At 48.4% G+C, this 20,556-nt stretch overlaps 1 protein-coding gene across 8 annotated transcripts in view; it reads left to right on the top strand.

Annotated features, from left to right (window-relative positions):
* Arnt2 (aryl hydrocarbon receptor nuclear translocator 2) overlaps positions 1–20,556 on the top strand; it is a 153,797-nt gene that overhangs the window by 122,181 nt on the left and 11,060 nt on the right. For 7 of the 8 annotated variants that reach the window (XM_074061844.1, XM_074061846.1, XM_074061841.1 and 4 more), the window contains 7 exons: positions 698–772; positions 6,477–6,628; positions 11,476–11,548; positions 12,230–12,353; positions 15,856–15,955; positions 18,073–18,211; positions 18,847–19,012. In XM_074061844.1, the coding sequence (XP_073917945.1) occupies positions 698–772; positions 6,477–6,628; positions 11,476–11,548; positions 12,230–12,353; positions 15,856–15,955; positions 18,073–18,211; positions 18,847–19,012 (829 nt within the window). The remainder of the gene's footprint in view (positions 1–697; positions 773–6,476; positions 6,629–11,475; positions 11,549–12,229; positions 12,354–15,855; positions 15,956–18,072; positions 18,212–18,846; positions 19,013–20,556) is intronic. The other variant, XM_074061840.1, reaches the window with a different exon arrangement.

Here is a 20,556-nt window from a genome sequence, read left to right as displayed (position 1 = left end):
CTCCAGCACCTCCCATGGCATCTGGGTGCTGTGGACACACACACAGGACTCCCCACTTGCCAACTCAGCTCAATGTAGGAGCAGGTGCCCATGTGGGTTGTAGTTAGAGAGTTCCCAAACATCCTTGCTGCCTGGATGCTGTCAACTGGACCACTTTCCTGTAACACATCTGAAGTCACCATTTAACAGTTTATCTTACTATTCTTTCATTATGAAACACTTTTGTTTTGGGTTAAGGCCAGGTTCTTTGAATAAAACATAGGCTAGTGAAGGTAGATAGCAAACAGGCTTTCATAAGCACAGTTCTTTTATGATAACCTCATTTCCTCGGCCACAAGACAGCTACAGTTTCCACATTTAAACAATTTCAGCTTTCTTGGGCAACACACCTGTCCACATGTTATCCTCATGCTTTCTTCTGCTGTTTATTAAAATATATGAATTACGGTTTCCCTCTCCAAGGCAAACAAAAATAAAATAGCATTGTGAAGCTTCTCATTTAGCCCCTCAGCAGAATTAGAACTTGGTATGGAGTGTGCGTAGAGAAAGCATGCTCTGTGAGGTTCCAGGGCAAGTCTGGTGGGGCAGGCGGAAGGCGATGAGTTAATGGGCAAATGGATGAGTGTCTTTGCTCTCCACAAGTGGATCAATAATTAAAAATGGAAGGTGGGATTATGGAAGCTTTTTTTTCATTTAGGATCTTCTGGGAAAGGACATTTTGGAATTCTGCCACCCTGAGGACCAAAGCCATCTGCGTGAGAGTTTCCAGCAGGTACTGCCGTGCCCATGTGCAGCTGATACGTGGCTGGGTGCATGCAGATATCACTGCAGTACAAGTCCTACTGTGTACTGAAAAGAAAGAAGCTCACAGTCCACGGGGGAAGACAGGCACATGAGGAGGTCATTGCTGTGATGGGAGAGGGCCAGAAAGGGCCATGAAGAGAAAAACCACAGGGAATGGAGAGGGGAGGGTGACCGTGTGGGCAGGAGGCAAGGGTGGTCTCCCAGGGAAGGAGCTGCTGAGATGAGTGAGTGCAGAAGAAATGAGAGAACACGCTAGACCAAGGGCACACAAAAAGAAGGTGCTATCGGTGCTCAGATGATGCTGTGGCTGGATGCTGCTGCTGAATTCTAGGGAGAATGCAGTGGGAAGTGGTAAAAATGAGCCAAGTGAGGCCAAGTCATGAAGGCCTCTTTCATTGCCTACTGAGCCACTGAAACGCTCTCCTCAGACATTGAAAGGTAAGCGAGGATCCTTTAAGGAGTTTAAGCAGAGCAGTGTTTCAGAAAGCCACATTGGTCGTCCATGTACACAAATAACTGGAAAGGAAGACAGTGCAGGAGATTGTTAAAACTGCCCATGGAAGAGGTGCTGAGGCTGGACATTGGGCAAGAGCTGTGGGAATTGAACACTGGTGTCACCTGGTTAATGACAACATTTTGGATAGTGTGTTGAGGGATAGGAATGAACTTAGGAGGACTCTTTGGAGCTTGACAGGACTGCTGCCCTGATAACAGCATCATACACACCATCACTATTACCTGCTGTTTGCTGAGTTCCTACTGTGTGGTGGGCACATTCACTGCTGTGTGGGATTGAGGTAGTTATAGGAGGCCGACACAGTTACCTTGCTGTTCCAGATGAATATAATGATGATCAATGAAGTAACTGCACCACACAGTCAGTGAATGACAGGGATTGACGTGGGGCCCGTCCCTCAGAGAGAGCATGCCTCCTCTCTCCCTGGGGCTCTGACATCCCAGGTCAGCCCTTGGGAATCGCTGGCAGATTATAAGAAGAGGCCTTCCAGTTTCTTTTCAGTATGGAATGGTGGTCTGTGTCCATCTGAGAGTGTAGTGTGCCTGACATCCTGTATTACCAGTTATTCTGACTGAGTCTGGCAGCCGAGCCCTTCTGTGGCAGTCAGTGTGGGTCTATGAACCCAGCGCTTAGATCTGTGTCACATGCAGGGCAGCGTTCATGCCCTCCTCCTCCCTGCACCGGGCTCTCCTTCTGAACTCCACCCACTCCTGATTTCCTCCCACTTCTCAGCTTCCTGTGTGGTTCCTCCTCTCCTACCTTCTCTGAGCCATGGTGCAAGGGCCCTGTCCCTGGCATCTTCTCTTTCCTATAACATTCCACAGGTGTTTTTATCCTTGAGATGACCCAGCCACCCTGTCCTTCAGCTCTACACCTGCCTTCCATCTGGCAGCTTCTCCACATCACCACCTAGGTGCCAGGAAACCTCCAAACACAGTGTTGCTTCTCCTCTCAGCCCCCATCTCCTCCACACAGCCACCCACCTGGATGCCTTCAAAAGATACTCACAACCACCCTTTCTCTCCCTTTATTCCCACCCATCTTGCCAGGACACTCCCACCTCCCATTTGACTGTTGCAGTAGCTCCCTGGCTCCTGGCTCTCTCTGCCTTTACCCTACTCCACTCCGAGCCATTCTGGAACACATTAACTTTTTTACTTAAAACCTGCCAACAGTTTTCCAGGTATTTAGAATCAAATGCAAGTTTCTTCTCGTAACTTCAGGCCGTATGCCAATCTTGCCTTGCTCACCCTTCTTCACACCACTCTGCAGTCTGCAGTTCTTTCTGGCTCTTTGAACAAGCTCTTTCCCACCCCAGAGCCCTTGCACAAGTCCTCGCCCTGGCTGGAGTGCATTTCCTCACTCTTCGCATGATCGACACCTGCTTACCCCTTAGGTTTTAAGTCAAGTCATCTCAAAGTTACCTAGCTAAGAAAGCACTCCACCTATTTTCTCTTCACAACTAGTCCACTTTTATTCATTTGTCCACTTGTTTATTACTTTTTTTCCTATCTCCTTTACTGCAACCTGATCACTGTGGAGGTAGACTGCGCATCTGTGTCTTTCATCATCATCCTTGAATGTGGAGTCCAGGCAAGTGAGTCAGAACCCATAGTAGGTAGCTTTCATTTTGGAAAAATGAATTAGAACAGTGACACATTGCAAAGGTTGTCTTATTATTCCATATGTCTGCTAAGTGTCTGGCAATGGTGATAAACTTTGAATGTCCTTCATTTGGCTTCTTTTTGACATCTGGTGTATCTCTCAGTGATGGGTAATGGAGCCTCCATCCTGTGCTCAGTAGCTACCCTTCTTCTGTATTGTCACCCCCCACTTTTTCCCAGTAGACAGCAGGATTAAGAGGTAGGGTTGCCTACCCTGGTCACACAGCAAGGCACCTCCAGAGTACCCACTCACACCTCCACACTCACACACAGGTCTCTCCCTCCACCTCCACAGCTCCTGATAACAACACCACAGCACACACAGGCTTGTCCATCCAGCAGCACATCTGAGGCTTTGAATTGCTGATATCAGAACCTGGTTGGTTTTGGAAAAAAAAGGAAACCAACATCTGATGCCACCTGGTAGCCAGCTTCAGGAACTTTAACTTTCTTTCTATGAGCACCTGCCTCATCCCTCAGGTGGGAAGGAAGCCAGTGCAACAACGCCCAGGAGCTGCCAACACCGGCCTTGTCCCAGGGTACAGCAAGCAGCAGTTGAGCAGCCACAGGGATGTTCTGGAGCATGCCCAACCATGGCCCAGTGAGCTTGTATTCCTTGGGCTCTGGCCACCAGGAGGAAAGGTGGGGGACTGATGTTGATAAAAGGAAATAGTTTGTTCTTACAAAAGCAGGGAGGTACTGTGTCAGCCAAGAGTCAGTCCTTGAACTTGAAGTTAAACAAAGGCATTTAATAGCCTAGACAGGAGGCCATTAGAACTTGAGCAAGTTGTGGGGAAGTTGAGTTTGGTATAGTAACAGCCTGCCAGTCAACGGGCCAGGTAACTTGTGTCTGCTCTTACATCTCCTTTTTGGGTCAGTTTACCAAGAAATCAAGTGGAAAAGCCCTGCCCAGGGAGACTTAAGGCAAAGTCCCATCCCATCCTATTCCTCTCCTTTCTACTCAGAAGCCTTGCATCATAATGGCCATGATAATGATGATGACAGTGACAATAGTGATGACACGATAGTGACTATGATGACTGATGACAATGATGATGGCTGTGGTGATGGTGATATTGATGATGAGGACAATGGTGGTGATGGTCATGACAAAGAGCTTTACTCATGAAGAGCTGTGCTGAGCTGGAGTGTATGCTTGGTGTTTGCAATCCTTTGTGTTATTAGCAAAGTCAGATATAGCACTCTGGTCTGAAGGCCTGGACTGTGTTACTGTGTTGCTTTGCGCTCACACTACAGTCCTTCTCTGCATCTCAGATCTCCAGCCTCCAGGCATTTTTCCTGCTGCGCTTTCTGCCAGGAGAGCCCTCCCAGCACCTCTTCACTTGTCACATCTTACCCACCCTCCAGCTATGCTCCAAACCCCATCTCCCTCCAGGAACTCTGAATCCCAACAGCAGGCTATCTCTCCTCACCCTTCTGCACTTGATCTCAAGTTTGTAGCAAACAGCAAATGCTCTGAGTGTTAGGATAAAGAAAGTTGGACCTGCCCTGTCTCTGGAACCAGGTTCCCTTTCTTATCAATAATCACTGTGTGATCTCTCAGGCAGGAAGTGTCAGGCTCTGGGACAGTGCTTGCCTGCCTGGTGGTGTGGGTATGATGGTTTTCTGCACATCTATACTGTCCCTGCTAGATGGCAAATATTTTGGAGACAGAGGTTCTACCTTGGCAACAGGGCTTTATGGGAAGGGCATTGAAGTCATAGATCTAGGACTCAGTCCTTCCTCTGCACCCCTTAATGGTAAGACCTCAGGCAGAATCTCACTTTACAGATGCAAAGTACTGATGTGAGGCTTACATGAGATGAAAGGTGACAGCTCAGGACTGGCTGCTCCCTTCCTCTGTTCTCTATCCACAGTCCCAGGACCCAGCTTTGCACAGACAGGGCCTGCCAGGAGCCTGGGAAATGGAGCTAAAACAGCTTCTCAGACATTCTAGTTGGAAGGGACAGTGCTTCTTCAGGGTACAGAGGATGCAGGTCTCAATATGTTTGGTGTGGGCACAGTGGAGTCCCTCAGCAGAGCCTCCCAGGGTTCCTTAATCTCTGGCCCCTGTGAGAGAAGAGCAGGTTCACACTGGAGGACAAACTTCCTGCCAGACAGCATTTTCTCAGCAGGCCATCCTTGCCTCACCCCAGCTCTGCCTCCTCACAGGTGGAGCAGGGAGGCCTCTACCTTTGTCTCTCACCCAACAGTGTGGAAGGGACAGTGTAGAAGGAGGGTATTCACTTTGGCTGCATCAGTCCCATCCTTGAGCCAGCACAGCCAGTTCAGAGGGTTTGCTCTGAATTCCTTGCTGGCACTGGTCTGGGGTGGAGGAGGCCTAGGTACCAAAACATCCCTGTCCCTGTGCTGCATAAGTCATTTAGAGACAAAGGCACCCACCAGAGAACAAACTGCAAATGCGGTGAGTGTCAGCACATATGGAGTTGGGCCTGCCCTGGCCCCAGAACCAAGTTCTCATTCTTATTGACAATCACTCAGTGACCTCTGAGGCATGTGGGACTGTGCATACCTCTAAAAGAGAGGAGAACTCCTCCCTGATATATCTTGTCTTGGGGTTATGATCACACCAGCCCAGGCCAACTAGCCATTCTTGTCTCTCCTTCTTCTGTTATGCTTGAGCTGTGAGGCTGCACCTGTCCACTCCCTTCTGCACACAGGCATGCATCTCGAGGGTCTTTGTGCTGTGTTCTGTGCCTAAACAGAGAAAAACAGAAGCTGTCTAGCCAGAGAGATGAGTTTGTCATTTGAAAGTAAGATTGTAATTTCTGCCGAGCTTTTCCACCACCTTATTTTATTTTATTGGGCAACTTATTTTGTTTCTCTGAGCCATGGTATTGTCATCTGTAAATAATAAAGCCCACCTCACCAAATCTTGTGAGGATACATCTGAGGTAATACATCTGAAAATGTGTTGGAAACCATAATCAACATAAAACCAGTGATAGATACATACAAATAAAAATGCATACAAACTTATTTCATTTCATCTCCTCCCTGAGAGTTTATTGAATCCATTTTACGATGTTAAACAGAACTAAAGAATTTTTGTGTGAGGTGTAAGAAATAAATCCAGGAACACAACATAGCTACATATCACATGATGCCAGGGAGGACTAGCACCAAACCCAGAGTACTCGAGCAGCCAAGGCAAAAAGAGAAACAAGTTTTATGATGTTTTCATAATCTTATTTCTATCAGTCAAATGAAAAGTCCTAGTATAAAACAGGTATTGACTGGTTGGTCTCTCACACAGTGATGATAACTCAGATGCACCTAGTTTCAAAGGGAAAGTAGATGGAGGTGCTGCTCCCCTCACTCTTGCTCTCCCTCCCTCACTGTCTTTGGCGCAGTGCCCCTTTCTGAGGTCCTGCTGACCTTCGCAGGCACCACAATGCCCTGTGCCTCTCCCTCCTCCATCTGGCCCAGTTCTCCCTCCTGCTGACTTCCTTCTCCAAATGTTTTCTCAGGTGGTGAAGCTGAAAGGCCAAGTGCTGTCAGTCATGTACCGATTCCGCACTAAGAACCGGGAGTGGCTGCTGGTGCGCACCAGCAGCTTCACCTTCCAGAACCCCTACTCAGACGAGATCGAGTATATCATCTGCACCAACACCAACGTCAAGTATGTGCGCACGCGTAGCCTGCTGCCTCGCTGGCTCCTCCCTGCTGGCATCCTCGTGCCCTTGCTGGGTCCAGAGCTATGGCCTTTGCTTGGGGCCTTTGCCTCTCCACACTTGGAGCTGGAAATCCCTTCAGGGCTAAGGAGCAAGAATGGGGGAGACAGAGATTCCCATCCCTGCCGATTTGTGAGGACCCATGCAGGCTCTTCCTTTCAGCTCAGGGAGCTGTAGTCAAGACTTTCTTGGTTGTGAATACAGAAGGAACAAATATAAGAAGTCGTAGATCTTCGTGTGTGAAAATATATTTCTTCTTTTCTATATATAAGTTTATGTGAACCTGACAAACTCCATCAAGATTGCCCAGGAGGCAGCCCTGTGGGGTCCCAGAGGCTAAAGTCCTCCTCTGAGGTTCACTTTCTTTTTCTGGAAGCCAGGTGGCATTGACTAAAGAAACTCGTAGTATGCAGGGTGACCTGTGCACCACCTCAGGACAGTTACTCTCTGCACCCCCAGGAGGTTACAAGGGTCAGAATGGCACAGTCACATCAGAGCCTCTGAAGACTGAAGTCCTAAGACAGACGGTCTTCAGTGGGCAACAGGGTTGGAAAGTCCACTGTGGACGGTAGAGGGCAGTGGTAGCCATGCATGTGAACTGGCAGCTCTGTTTGAATTTGTGAGGTTAAAATTTACCAGCAGTAGGCAGCAGACTTGTTAGGGAAAAATCCCTAATGCTCTGTACTTGGGGTGGGGGGTTGGGGGAGAGATTTGCAAGCTCAGTAGCATTCAGCCAAGAGCATCCAAAAGAAACTTCCTGGAGAAGTTGAGTGTTGAGTGTTTAGTGTTTGTGTGAGGCTGCTGAAAAGACCTCTTCTCACCTCTGACTCTTCCTTCCTGTGGGGTCCAGATGAACCAAAGCCCAGGGAACACAACTGGTTTAACAAGCTGACTGCACGTCTTTGAGCTGTGCCGGGTCTCCGTGTTTGGGGGTCCACGCTCTCTTCCAGCATCAGTCATTTTAGTGTCTTTACATTTGCACAGCCTGGCTGCTGTGCTTGCCTGTGTCCTACACGTCTTGGAGGAAGACTCACAGTCACATCTTTGCACCTTTTGGAGCCAAAGCTCCCATTCTTGTGACAGCACCTTACAAGGTCGTCACAGATTTTCATGAGACAAGTGCCTGTCAGTGCTGGTGTGTTTGAGAGTCTGTGTGCAAGTGTGTGTGTGTCTATTGTCCGTTTGTGTATCTGTGTGTTGAGTGTGAGTGTGTATGTCTGTTGTCAGTTTGTGTGTGTGCATCTGTATCTGTTGAGTGTGTCTGTGTGTTGAGTGTGAATGTGTGTGTCTGTTGTCAGTTTGAGTGTGTGTCTGTGTCTGTTGTGTGAGGGTATGTCTGTTGTCAGTTTGTGTGTCTGTGTGTGTTGAGTGTGTGTCTGTGTGTTGAGTGCTGTTGAGTTTGTATGTGTGTTAAATGCACGTGTGTCTGAGTGCATGTGTTAAGTGTGTGTTGAGTGTGCATGGTGAGTGTGTTGAGTATGCTGATGAGTGTATTTGTGTGTGCATGTTGAGTGTGTATCTGTGTGTTGGGTGTGCATGTGTGTCTGTGTGTTGAGTGTGTATTAAGTGTGTATGTTGAGTGTGTATGTTGAATGTGCATGCTGACTGTGTTCATTTTGAGTTGTATCTGTGTTGTGTGTGTATTTGTGTTGAGTGTATGTGTGTCCATGTGTTGAGTATGTCTGTATGTTGAGTGTGTGTATCTGTGTTGAGTGTGTGTCTGTGTGTTGAGTGTGTGTATCTGTGTTGAGTGTGTGTCCGTGTGTTTGAGTGTGTGTCATTAAAGCCCAGCCATGCCCTGAGACACATGTGAATCTAAGATGTTCAACCATCACAAGTATTTAGTGATGGTTGATAGTGGTACCCAGTGGTAGGAGTTGGAAGATGGAGAGACAGGATGGTGCAGAAGAAGGAAAAGAAAGATTACATTCCATGTCCCTGCAAAGCTTGCACAAACCTTGCCCCAGGACTGGGAGGGGCAAGCCCCCACAGGTAAAACTGCAGTGGGTTCTGGAGGCAAAGTCATATCCTCCTAAAGCCAGTAAGGGCCTGAACCACCCAGTCACAGCCCTATACCTGGGAGTCATCAGAGCCCCTGCCTCTCCTTCACCTGTGCAAGACCACCTAGCACAGAGCAGAGCTGACAGCACTACCTGGGACTCTCTAGTACCACAGCTCCTCTGCCTCTTCTGCTTCACCCTGGGGGGAATTGCCATGGACCGGTGACTGTTGTCTTTCTGACCAGCTACCCTGCCTTCCATCAGGCCCTGTTGAGCCAACCCACAAGGCCTCAAGGAGCCATTTCTCCAAATAGCCACAGGACCATGCTGCTCCCTTCCCCAGATCAGATCACCCCTGTTAAAGAGCAGGTGTTCAGAGATAGCTATGCAGACAGTGCTTAGGTGTTAATAGCTGCTGTCTGGTCAGCAGAGCTCTCTGAGCCCCAGATGCCCCCCAGCCCAATTGGGTTACTCCCAGGCAGGGGAGCATCATATGCTGCTTCTGAATGCCCCCCTAATGGCTTCTTGCTACTTACTCCTCGATCCAGGGAGTGTCAAGATGATTGACAGCATCTGCCCTGCACCCTGCACCTTGCTGGCAGGAAGCTGAGCTGAATGCAGTAGGGTTCTCGTCAGTGGCTGTCATCCCCCAGTTAATGGAGGGCAGCACTCTGCTGTTCTGTGAGCATGAGCTGCTGTCAGCTTCCTCCCTCTCTGGAATGTGCACCAGGGTTTATTTTTCTATCAGTGCTGTGAAATGTCTGAGAAACTTCCCTGGGCCTCTTCAGGATGGGGCAACCTGGGGTCAGCACTCAGTCCATGTGCTTGTCTACAGAAGCAGAAACCCAAAGGCCATGGGATGGAGATGCCAGTGTCCGGACCCCAGAGCCTGAGATTGGGGCACTGGGGACTTGCCAGATTCACCTATGACCTTATTTTCTGCTTCCAAGCAAGAGCTTTCTCTGTCTAGAAACCAGAAAGGGACAAAACTGGGAGCAGATACCCCTTAATGCCAAAGGCCTTATATATGGATGCGAACAAGGAGCATGAGCCCTTCCTCCCCAGAGCACCAGTGTCCACTGGGCTGTGGGCCACTCGTCCCTGGCACAGCTGGCCTCACACGGTGGTCCTGCCACCCTAAGTTCTAGCCTTGGGCTGGACGCGGGTGAGACCAGGCAGGAGAGGTGGTTATTTCCTGGAAAAAATGCTTGTGGGTTAAGGGTTCAGCTCTGGGAAACGGGTAGAGAATAGCCCACATATTGCTATCAGGGGCAAGTTCACTGTTCCAACTCCACAAAAGATTCCCAAGGAAAAGATCCTTTTCTCCCACCTTGTGGCTGAAGGTGCTGCCTGGCTGCGCCCAAGGCTCTGGAATGGGAGGCATGGAGTGACAGTCCTGTGACAACCAAGGGTGTTTATCTGGGGTGGGACAGCAGCTCAGGACAGAGAACTTGAAAACCTGTGCCACTGGCTAGCTGAGTCATCCTGGGCACATCATTTAAACTTGCTGAACCTCAGTTTCTTTATCTGTTATGTGGGGATATTGCAGAGATGTAAAAATGTTGTCAAAATCTTGGCAATCCATCTTCCATTCAGACTTTAGTGCCCCTATAAATAAGACATGATGTAACCCCCAAGTCATAAACAAGAATAAAACAAAGCCAAACAACACACAAGTAAGCACAGAGAGAAAGCTTCTTTTTCACTAGATGATTATATGGATCTGTTTTACATTTTTTGAAGTATCAATTTATTGTGAAGATGATTGTCAGACCTCTAGTAGGAAGTCCCAAGCTTCTAGTTTTACCTGTTCTTTTTCCTGGGCTCTCACACCAAGGTGAGGTAGCAGACTGTGTGCAGAATCCAGTCCTTCTTGCATCATCATCTCAACTCTCCACTTAGAAACTGCTCCTACTCATCTGTGTACTGCGAGGACTTGGCTCCGTGAAGACAGGGATCCTGTAGTTTCCAAATCTTTACTTTCCTTAGTGCCTGGCATGGTGCTTGGCACGGATTTTTACTTGAGTCAGTACAGTTCACTGGGTTTAATTCTTGGGTTTGACTCTCTGGGTTTAATTCTTACTCACTAGTGCTCCAATTGGAGTTTTCTTGGGGTATTTAGAATTGATGCTTTCCACCCATTTTTAAGCTCTGAGTTGCAGGTTTTGCTCTCTAGTGAAAGCTGTCCATGTTTCACATTTTAAGACTTAAAGCACGTGTTTTCTCTATTGAGTCTTTTGTCTTTCCAAATGGAGCAGCCTGGCACCTTGGATTGAGAAGCGGCTGGTCAGATCCTGGCTCTGCTTGACCAGAACCACATCTAGTCAGCCAATTGACCTTGACAACCTCTAGCCTCTTGAAGTTGAGATTCTTAATTTTAATATGCAGGTAAAATAATCGCTATGAAAATGTAGCATGAAGATGGAATGAGCTGGTGCAAACTCCTGCCAGTTCTCAGGGAGCATTAGCTGAAGCCAGCTGCTTCATTCAGCATGAAACCCAACTGCCTTTCTGACATTTGTTTTTAAAGAAAGTTTTTCGATGTGGTATCCATTTACCCTGCATAAAATGAAGTCATGCACCAGAACTTATTTTTTTCAATAGTTCTCTGTACTTATCTAAACTTGAAATATGAGGCTTAGAGTCTTGATTAAAAATAAAATAAGATGATTTAAAGTGGAAACCACTTTAGTAACCCATTGGGCATTACCCACCATGACTTGGAGGACAGGGAGAAGATCTGGACTCGGCCTCTTGGGTTCTTCATGCCTGTCTGTTCACTTCTTGTTTCCCAGACAACTTCAGCAACAGCAGGCGGAACTGGAAGTGCACCAGCGAGATGGACTATCATCATACGACTTATCTCAGGTGAATTTCTGGGAAATTCTTTCCCATTTGGAACTTTCTCCAACCCAAAAGGACTGGGAACTAAATATAGCCCTGAGTTTGAGTCCCTCAGTTCAGGAAAGCTATGTCCTATCCACCTTCTATAGTGCAAAGAGCACCTCAGTCCCCAAAGGCTCTGTTGTGACTCTTCAGTGCTGACATGAGTCAGATGCCTGTGAAGACCAGGTGAAGAGCTAGGGGCCATCATCAGCCAGCAGTAAGATTCAAAGGCTGTGACCTTTCGAAAGACCTTTCTCCCGCCTTTCCTTCTCCCATCTCCTTCAGACTCCCATTTTCTCCCCTTTGCTTCCTCTGCTCTCAGCTCCTGATGTCTAGCAATACAGAGACAGTGCCATACATCCATATTTTACCTCATTCCCAAATTGAACTTTATGCTCCCTTTTCCTGATGTTTAGAGCAAGCTGACTTCCCCTCCTCTCTTTCTAAGAATGTGGTCAGCGTGGCTCTGGTGTCCCTCTGGTGACTACTGGTTCACAGCTGTCTTTGGCCGTCATACACTGGAAAGCCCCCACACAGTGAAAACCACTAGGCCTGAAGACTGTGACTCCAGCAGGAGGGCTCTGCTGAGGAAAGCTGGTGGCCCCTGGAAGGACACCCTGCACCTCACATGTGGGTTTCTGCTGTGTTTTAATGTGCCCACAGGTCCCCGTTCCCAACCTACCTGCAGGTGTTCATGAGGCCGGGAAGTCTGTGGAAAAGGCTGATGCAATCTTCTCCCAAGAACGAGACCCCCGGTTTGCTGAAATGTTTGCAGGCATCGGTGGGTGTAAGTTCCCACATTGCACTGGGTTGTGAGCAAAGGGGTTATATTGCTTTCAGGCCATCTGGAGACAGGACCTTTAGGGGCCGGGGTAGGGGGAAAGGTGAGTCCCAAGTAACTGTAGCAGAGCCCAGAAGTCAAAATGGAGCGCCCACTCCATCCTGGCCACCAACCTGGGGCACTGCATCTCATCTTTAAAATAAAGGGTTTGGGATAAATGGACTCTGTCAACCAATTGTGCAATTTAGTGTTACTATTGAGCCAAACAAATCCCTTTACACAATCACAGCATCAAGCAAGCAATCCAACCAATAAATGGAAATGAATTGAACATATAGTTCTCAAAGGAAGCACAAATGTCCATAAATACATCGCGAAATGCTTAGCCATAAAGGAAATGGAAATCAAAAGGACATTGAGATTCTGTCTTGCTCTAGTAAGAATGGTACCATTAAAAAAACAAACAAAAGCAGATGCTGGTGAGGATATTGGGAGAAAAGAACCCTCATACACTGTTGGTGGAAATACAAACTGGTGCAACCTCCATGGAAATCAATATGGAGGTTCCCCCCAAAACAAACAAATAAAAATAATAGAACTACCATAAGATCCTGCTATACCACTGCTAGGCATATATCTGAAAGAGTGTAAATCAGCATACAGTAGAGACACCTGCACACCCATATTTATAGCACACTGTTCACAATAGCCAAGCTATGGAATCAGCCTGGACACCCATAAAGTGATGAATAGATAAGGAAAAGTAGTATATATTCACAAGGAAGTAGTATTCAGCCATAATGAAGAATGAAATTATATTGTTTTCAGGAAAATGGATGGAACTGGAAATCATTATTTTAAGTAAAATAAGCCAGCTGAGAAAGACAAATATTGCCTGTTCTCTTACATGTGAACTCCAGACCTGAAAAACAAAAATAAATCACACAAGTGTGAAACAGGGTGGGGGACTGTTTGGGGTGGGAGATTGAGGGTAAAAAGAAGGGATGAAGGGGGAGGTGAATATGATCAAGGTTTTCACACACATGTATGAAAATAGAAAAATGAAACCATTAAAAATTGTTTAAAGGTGAGAGAAGAAGATAAGAAAAGGGGTGAATTTCATCAAAGTATGTCTATGCATTCATGGAAATACTACAAGGAAACCCCTTTGTGTGATGCATATATACTAATAGAAAAGAAGGAAATTACAAGTTAATCTGTAACACACAAGGACCAGATTTTAAAATATCAATATGCAATAATGAAAACAAGTAAAAGTGGCCTACCTCCTTCCATGTGACTATGATTATTTTTAACATGTTAAGGTATATACTATCTTTTCCTACATATGTGTATTCATTTTACATATAACACTGACTTGTGCTGTCAGACAGCTTGCTGTTTTCATGTGACAATTTATTGTGGACATATTTTCAGGTCATTAAATAATGTAAGACATTTTTATCCTCAGCATAGAGCTGATGACCATGATGATGTGGCCATCATTAGGTTGTCCACTTCTGTCAGTATTGCTGTTAGAAAAAAATGGAGCCATTCTAACTTAAAGTGCCACATGGAACCCATATGTCTAGCTACCATACTCTCCCACTCAGATCTCCACTGAGGTTAGCAAAATGTAAAATTTAGAAAGGTCTTTGTCAGCTCCAAAAGTCAGAAAAAAATTGCATTTTCATAAAGTCCAGGAATTCCTATAAGGTATGATGAAGCCAGGAACAGTTGGCCCCCTGAGAAGGAAGTATGGTCATCAGAGGGACGCTGTGTCATTCAACTGGGATTCCTGAGCTGAAGACAGTGGGACTACAGGGATGACAGGCAGGGCTGTGGGAAGCCAGAAAGATGCAGCATAAAGGACATAGCATGCTGGTGGGAGAGCAAAGCCTTTGTTCCCACTTGGCTGTGGCCAGAAGACTCAGAAAGCAGGATGGTGCTAGAGTTACATCCTGCAGAGAACAGGAGCTACCACCATAACACAAAGTTCAGTTGCCAAAACACAATAGGAAGCAGAATTATCAGCATACCCTGGCCACCCAAATATGCCAATATATCCCTTCATCCAGCAAGAGGAGGCAGGAGTGCACCTTAAAAGTTTCCCTTCTCAACTGAGCCAAGGTGTCTGACCAGAGACCACAGCATCTTTGAGAAAGACATTTGGATTTTTAATCGTATACATTGACATCTTTCCATAGCAATGACAAAACAGGAACAAGAAAAGACAAGAAAAAAGATCAAGAGAAAGTGTTCTATGAGAGAAGCTAGAGCAAATGTTCTCTTTGGAAATGAGATTTATGGTAGAGGAGAGAAAGTTTAGAAAATTCCCAGCGTCTCTTCTCTGTGGGGTTCCAGAGGACATCATGCATTCTGAGGACATGTTGTCTGAGGTGGAGAGTGGAGCATTTAACACATGGAATCAGGAGAAAGCAGACTATTATTACAGAAAGCCCAGTAAGCTAATGCAGTGGCCAGAGGGAGGTGCTCCAGGCAGCCTGGGCACACAGGGCTGGAGGGAAGCTGGCTCCCCGGGGTGAAGCGCAGCTGGCTAGGGGTCCACTCACTTCCCACCCTGCATCTCACACTGCCTCAGAGAGTGCCTTCCTCCTCAGGTGAGTGCTGTACAGCTCAGAGGGGACCTGAGTTGTTTTCTCAGCCTCTCCCTGCAGATGAGGTGGCTAGAACAAGTCTTCTCACCTCTCAGTGGTGTCACGCCAAAGTCTGGCCTCAGTGTTTCCTGTCTCCTGAGGAAAGAGATCTAGTAGGAGGGCCAAAGAATACCATCCAGGGCTGCTCTTGGTCAGTCAGTCTGAGGTGCACCACAGCACTTGCTGGCTGGGATACGGGGAAGAGGAGCACTGGGCTGGGATTCATGCCCTGGATCCTTCCTTGCTGTCCTGTGGCCTTGGACAAATGGCAGCAAATGTGTAGACACTGTTTGCTCTGTTCTCAAGTCCTACCGTAAGCACTCTACTTGTATTAACTCACTGAAGTCCCACGACAGCCCTGTAAGGAAAACAGAAAGACAAGTCTCTGTAAGGATGATCATCTTTCGGGTGGGGAAACTGAGACAGAGGAAGGGTAAAAGCATTTCCAAGGTAGCACCTGTGGTACATAGGACAGAGCTGGAGTCCAAGGACCAGGGACCTGAGGGCCAAAGCAGGTCGTTACCCTGTGTGACCTCACCCATTCAATGAGAACCTGTCACACCTACCCACAGGGCTAGAAGGATTAGATAAAATAATGTCTGCAGAAGCACCTCCATTCTGCCCTTTTACCTTCCCAACTGCCCTGCCAACAGGTGACTTGTGGCCACTCTGGGAGAACAAAATCCCTTGCTCCCTCATGCCAGGGAGGCTTGGAGAGATGAGATGTGGGGGTGCAGGCAGAGGAAGCTCCTGCTCTCCCTGCTCCTTCTGCTTGCCCTGTACCTCTGCCAAGCTGCCTTCCCCTGGTCTGCAGGGCAGAGCCTCACGTGTGACTCCTCTGGTTTTCCTAGCGGAGAAGAAGTTGATGAGCACAGCCTCTGCAGCAGGCAGCCAACAGATCTACTCCCAAGGAAGCCCGTTTCCTGCTGGGCACTCAGGCAAGGCCTTCAGGTACATGGGGAACTGGGAGGGGTGGGGAAAGAATGCCTCCTCTCAGGCAGCCCTGAGTCTCACACTTGGCTCTAGGAACTGCAAACTCAAGTTGATGGTTCCAGTTCTACAGCCCTGGGCTGGGCTGAGGGTTCTGGCAATGCTGGCTCTGCTCCGTGAACCCTCCATGAGGGCTGTAAATGCTTGGTGTTCTCAGATAGAAAAGGCAGTAGCCGTTGTGGGGGTGGGAGATTGGTGCTAGAATTTGAACTCAGGGCCTCACACTTGCTAGGCATGCACTCTACCACAGGAGCCACTCCACCAGCCCAGTCATTGTGTTCTGTAGCAGTGTCTGCTGGAAAGAAGTGAGTGAACTGGTCTCTATCTAAGATGTAGGTGGAGCAGAGGTGAAGACAGATACAAGATTGCAGGAAGTATCCATTCCCTGGTTTCCAGAGGCCATAGCCAAGTATGAGAAAGAGAGAACTTAGCCCATTATGTCTGGGTCTCAGCTAAAGAGCCACTCAAGAGAACAGCAGGGCACCTGGTCTCTTAGCATCAAGGCAACCTGTAGATCATTGATGAAGCTCCAGCCTTGTCATGGAGGTCAGGCCTGGCTCCAGTTTCTGCAGGGGAAACAGGAGCAGAAACTAGGGAGAATAGCCAAGGGAGAGCCCAGCACCCACAAGGAAGGGATCACTCAATTTCATACCAGAAACCCTAGCTCACTAGGATATCCTAGACCCCAAGCCCAACCGGGTAGAGCTCCTCATACAGCCCAGCCTCTGGTGAACTTAGCCAGAGCCTATGCAGAGCTTCTAGGTGCAGGCAAAGACCAGGATTAGGAAGGTGAGTTGGCAGCCCAGGAAGAAGGTCCTGCCAGGGGATGGCCTAGTACAGTGGTAGGGATCTCCCTTCCTCCCTGGACCAAGGACAGACCTGGAGAGGCAGCAGGCACTCAGCAGCTCTGGCACAGAGGCCCTCAGGAAGGTTGTGCAGGGGCTGGCACTTCATTCCAAGAAGTCCATCCTTTTCAGCCATAGTACCTCTCTCAGGGTCAGCAACCATACAGCTGTCCTTCATCAATCAGTGTCCTGGGGACAGTACCATAGGTTGAGGTGCCTGCCAGAGAGGCCCCTCTAAGGAACAGTGATCAGAAAATGTCCTCCAGAGCCAGACAGAAGAAAATTTGTGTTAAGTGAAGAACTGATTTGGGAAGGTGGGAATGATATTCAGACAATTGAACTCACTTCACAATTTGAAAAGGGCACAGACAACATCAAAAAATGCCAGAATCCAATCTAAGTGTGTGCCCAGTCATCTCTACTGGTCTATAAGCTGCGTTTCTTGAAAACCCAGCTAGAAATCCACCTCCACTAAAAGCCTGCTGGAATTTGGCCCATCCCACCTCCCCCCAATACATTCCTGGATACACAGCACTTGCCATGTGCCCTGAACCAGACCCAGGGAGACAGGAGGAAGGACCTGAGGCAAAACAAAAAGTCTTTCCATCTTTAATGAGCTTATCCTATAATCGGTGCTGCCAGAAAAATCTGCTGAAAGGAGACTTGACAGCAGTATGGATAGCACATGCCTCAGAGCAGAGACCATGCTGGAGATTAGCCTGCAAAGGCATGCAGAGAGCACTGAGCACTGCAACAGACACAGCAATTGCCTAATAAAGACTCACTGAGTTAAATTAAACTGAAGGCAGAGAGGTGAACAAACAGTCATGTGCTCTGGGTAACACAACCAAGACCTACAAGGCAAGGTTTCTGCTTGTATCTGTTTTTGAGTCCATAAACCAGTGTCCCAGAGGGGCAAATTAAACAGACCTCAAAAGCAAGTTAGCCCCAAGACTGATTTTTATTCTGAGACACCTCTCTTCCTGGGAACGAAATCATGAATTGAGAGAAATAGATATACAGGACAGGGCAGGGGCAGAGTAGAGGTGAGAGCCACAGAAAGGAGAAGGAGGCTGAGAACAAGATGACATGGCAGGACGGCTGGGCAGCACTGGAAGACACCATTCTCCAGCACTGTGCTGCACAGAAAACAGGCCAGCTGGGCAGACAGGCCAGGGGACTCATGAAAGCCAGGCCATTCCCTCAGGATGAATGCATTTTCTTCACTTCCAGCTCTTCAGTGGTTCATGTGCCTGGAGTGAATGACATTCAGTCCTCCTCCTCAACTGGCCAGAGCATGTCCCAGATATCCCGGCAATTGAACCAGAGCCAGGTGGCGTGGACAGGGAGCCGTCCACCCTTTCCAGGACAGGTATGGGCAGCATCTGGGTGCCAGAGCAGCAGGGAGCCCACCATGTGCTTCCTTTTGGACCCCAGCTCTGAGGGTGGTTGGTGCTCCTGGCTAGAATGGAACCTCAACAACAGCTGGCTACTCAGGAGTACCCCCACTCTAAGGTCACTGTGAGAGCCAGGCTCCCAAAATTTGCACCACATCCGATTTCAGTCTTGCCCAGGGAAGTGGACAGGAAAGGGTCAGACACCTGAGAGTTATTCCAACAAGAAGCCCCTCATCACTCTGGACCTCTGATGGCCAGGAATACCTGTAAAAATCCAGCCATATGACATACCCAGCTCCCTCACAGCTACTGCACGTATGGGTGCTGAGTGACTGAGAGCTCTTGGTATTCATAGTGCTGATGCTTCTATAAGCAGAAGTCAGAGGACCCAGATCCTGTAGCCTTGGGACCTGCTCTGAAAATCCAGAAAAGGAGTCCTGGACCCCACACTGGGCTGATTCCAGGCCTGTGTGCAGCTACCCAAGAAAGCCAGGGGAGTCACCATGAACCCACCGATGTTTCTGTCTGCTGAGCCTGACAATAACAAGTGCCAGACTGCGGTGTGGAGGTTGGCTGCTGACACTTCCTTCTCTTTGTCTGTCCTGACCAGCAAATCCCATCTCAGTCCAGCAAGACCCAGTCATCTCCCTTCGCGATTGGAACGAGTCACACCTACCCGGCAGACCCTTCTTCCTACAGTCCTCTCTCCAGCCCCGCCACTTCCTCACCAAGCGGGAACGCCTACTCCAGCCTCGCCAGCAGGACTCCAGGGTTCGGTAGGTGAGGAGTGAGGGAAAGAATTCCTGGGGAAAACAGAAAAAATGCCTTCTGAACATCCTGAATTTGGGGCCCAAGCCCCAGGTCCCAGAATGCTGGGACCAAGTCTGGAGGTTTCTAAGAGCCTCTCCTTTGGGTGCTGAAGAGGACTGAGGTGCTTCTATGACACTGGATGCTTCAAGACCTTGACTATGTGGTTTGACCTTATCATTTTCAAGGCATGGAATTATGTTCTGGGCTATGATGTGATCTAAATGCCATCTCAACCCTTTATGGCCCTTGGCAGAAACTTTCAGGTACCCTAAGTTAAAAACCCTATAGACTTGTTTCCAAAAAGACCTATAGAATATAGGGATGACCAATTGTGTCAGTGACACTGGGGTCCTATCTCACCTAAAACCATCTTTCTTGGCTTTGCTAACAGAGCCTCAGGCCATAAAGGGTTCTGTGCATGTCTCAGGAGCCCTTGCCAGTCGCTCACTCTCCATGTATTTAATGAGTGCCCAGCATCCCTCCAGGGCCAGGCTTCAGTCAGGAAGGAGGGGCCTGCTGCTTCCTCACCTGTTTTCCAACAGCAAGACACCCAGGGCTTTTCTCTGCAGACCCCATCATCCTCAGATGTGTGTGAAACTGAGCCCAGGCATCTGAATTTACATCTGCCAAGTTAAAAGTTTTAATTTAAGAGGCTCATCTGTCAGCCTTAAAAAAAATATAATACCATGCAGGCCCCTGGCCCACCGTGTTGAGTCACCAACTGCCTCCCACTCCCTCCTGCCCCAGGCAGCCCAAGGCCTAGATACAGCATTCTCTGACCTGTTTGTCCACCGCTCAGAGTCAGCTGCCCTTTCTCTACCCTGCTGTCTCATTTGGTGACACTGCACAGAGAGGCTTAGCACCCTTGAAAAGGGTTCTGGGCCCTCAGACCAGCACCGTCTTGAGGCCAGGGCCCCTGCTTCCCAGATTTCTGTCACAGCATTCTCTGCCTCTCCCTTTGCACCTCACCTAGGTGAGAGACCTTGTTTCTCCTCCTGAAGGCCGGGCTCAAGCTGTCATGTGTATCTAGACCTTCCTGGAAACAGCAGGCATGATTCAGCAGGCCTTCATGAAACAGAGCCTATGTGAGCGCTGGAAACAGAGGGCAGAGACTGAGGCAGGGAAACAGACAAGTAAGGGAGGCAGGCAGAGGCTGCAGGCCCAGCAGCATAGTGGCCCTCACGGCTGCAGACTCAGCAAAGACCCACAGGGCCAGGAAAGGCTTCCAAGGAGAGCTAGCATGTATCTGTGGGAAACTAAGGAGCATCTCGCTGTGGCCATCAGGTGGGCAACACAGGTAGACAGGCCACCTCCCTCTCCTAACAGTCCAGTGCCTTAGCTCTGTGCATCTAGCCAGACTCCACTGAGCACCACCAGGCCCTGAATTGCAAATAGAGATGGGACGCAGGAAAGGCAAATTCCTTCAAGCAGAGGCCACTGTCCAACTCTGATGGCCAAGAACGGGGTCATGTGATGGAGTTCCAGGAACAGCAGCTATTTCTACAGTAGC

The sequence above is a fragment of the Castor canadensis genome, chromosome 19, assembly GCF_047511655.1.
Source record: "Castor canadensis chromosome 19, mCasCan1.hap1v2, whole genome shotgun sequence".
NCBI lineage: Eukaryota > Metazoa > Chordata > Mammalia > Rodentia > Castoridae > Castor > Castor canadensis.
The sequence above is the reverse complement of the archived record's forward strand: the minus strand, read 5'-3'. Positions and strand labels throughout refer to the sequence as shown.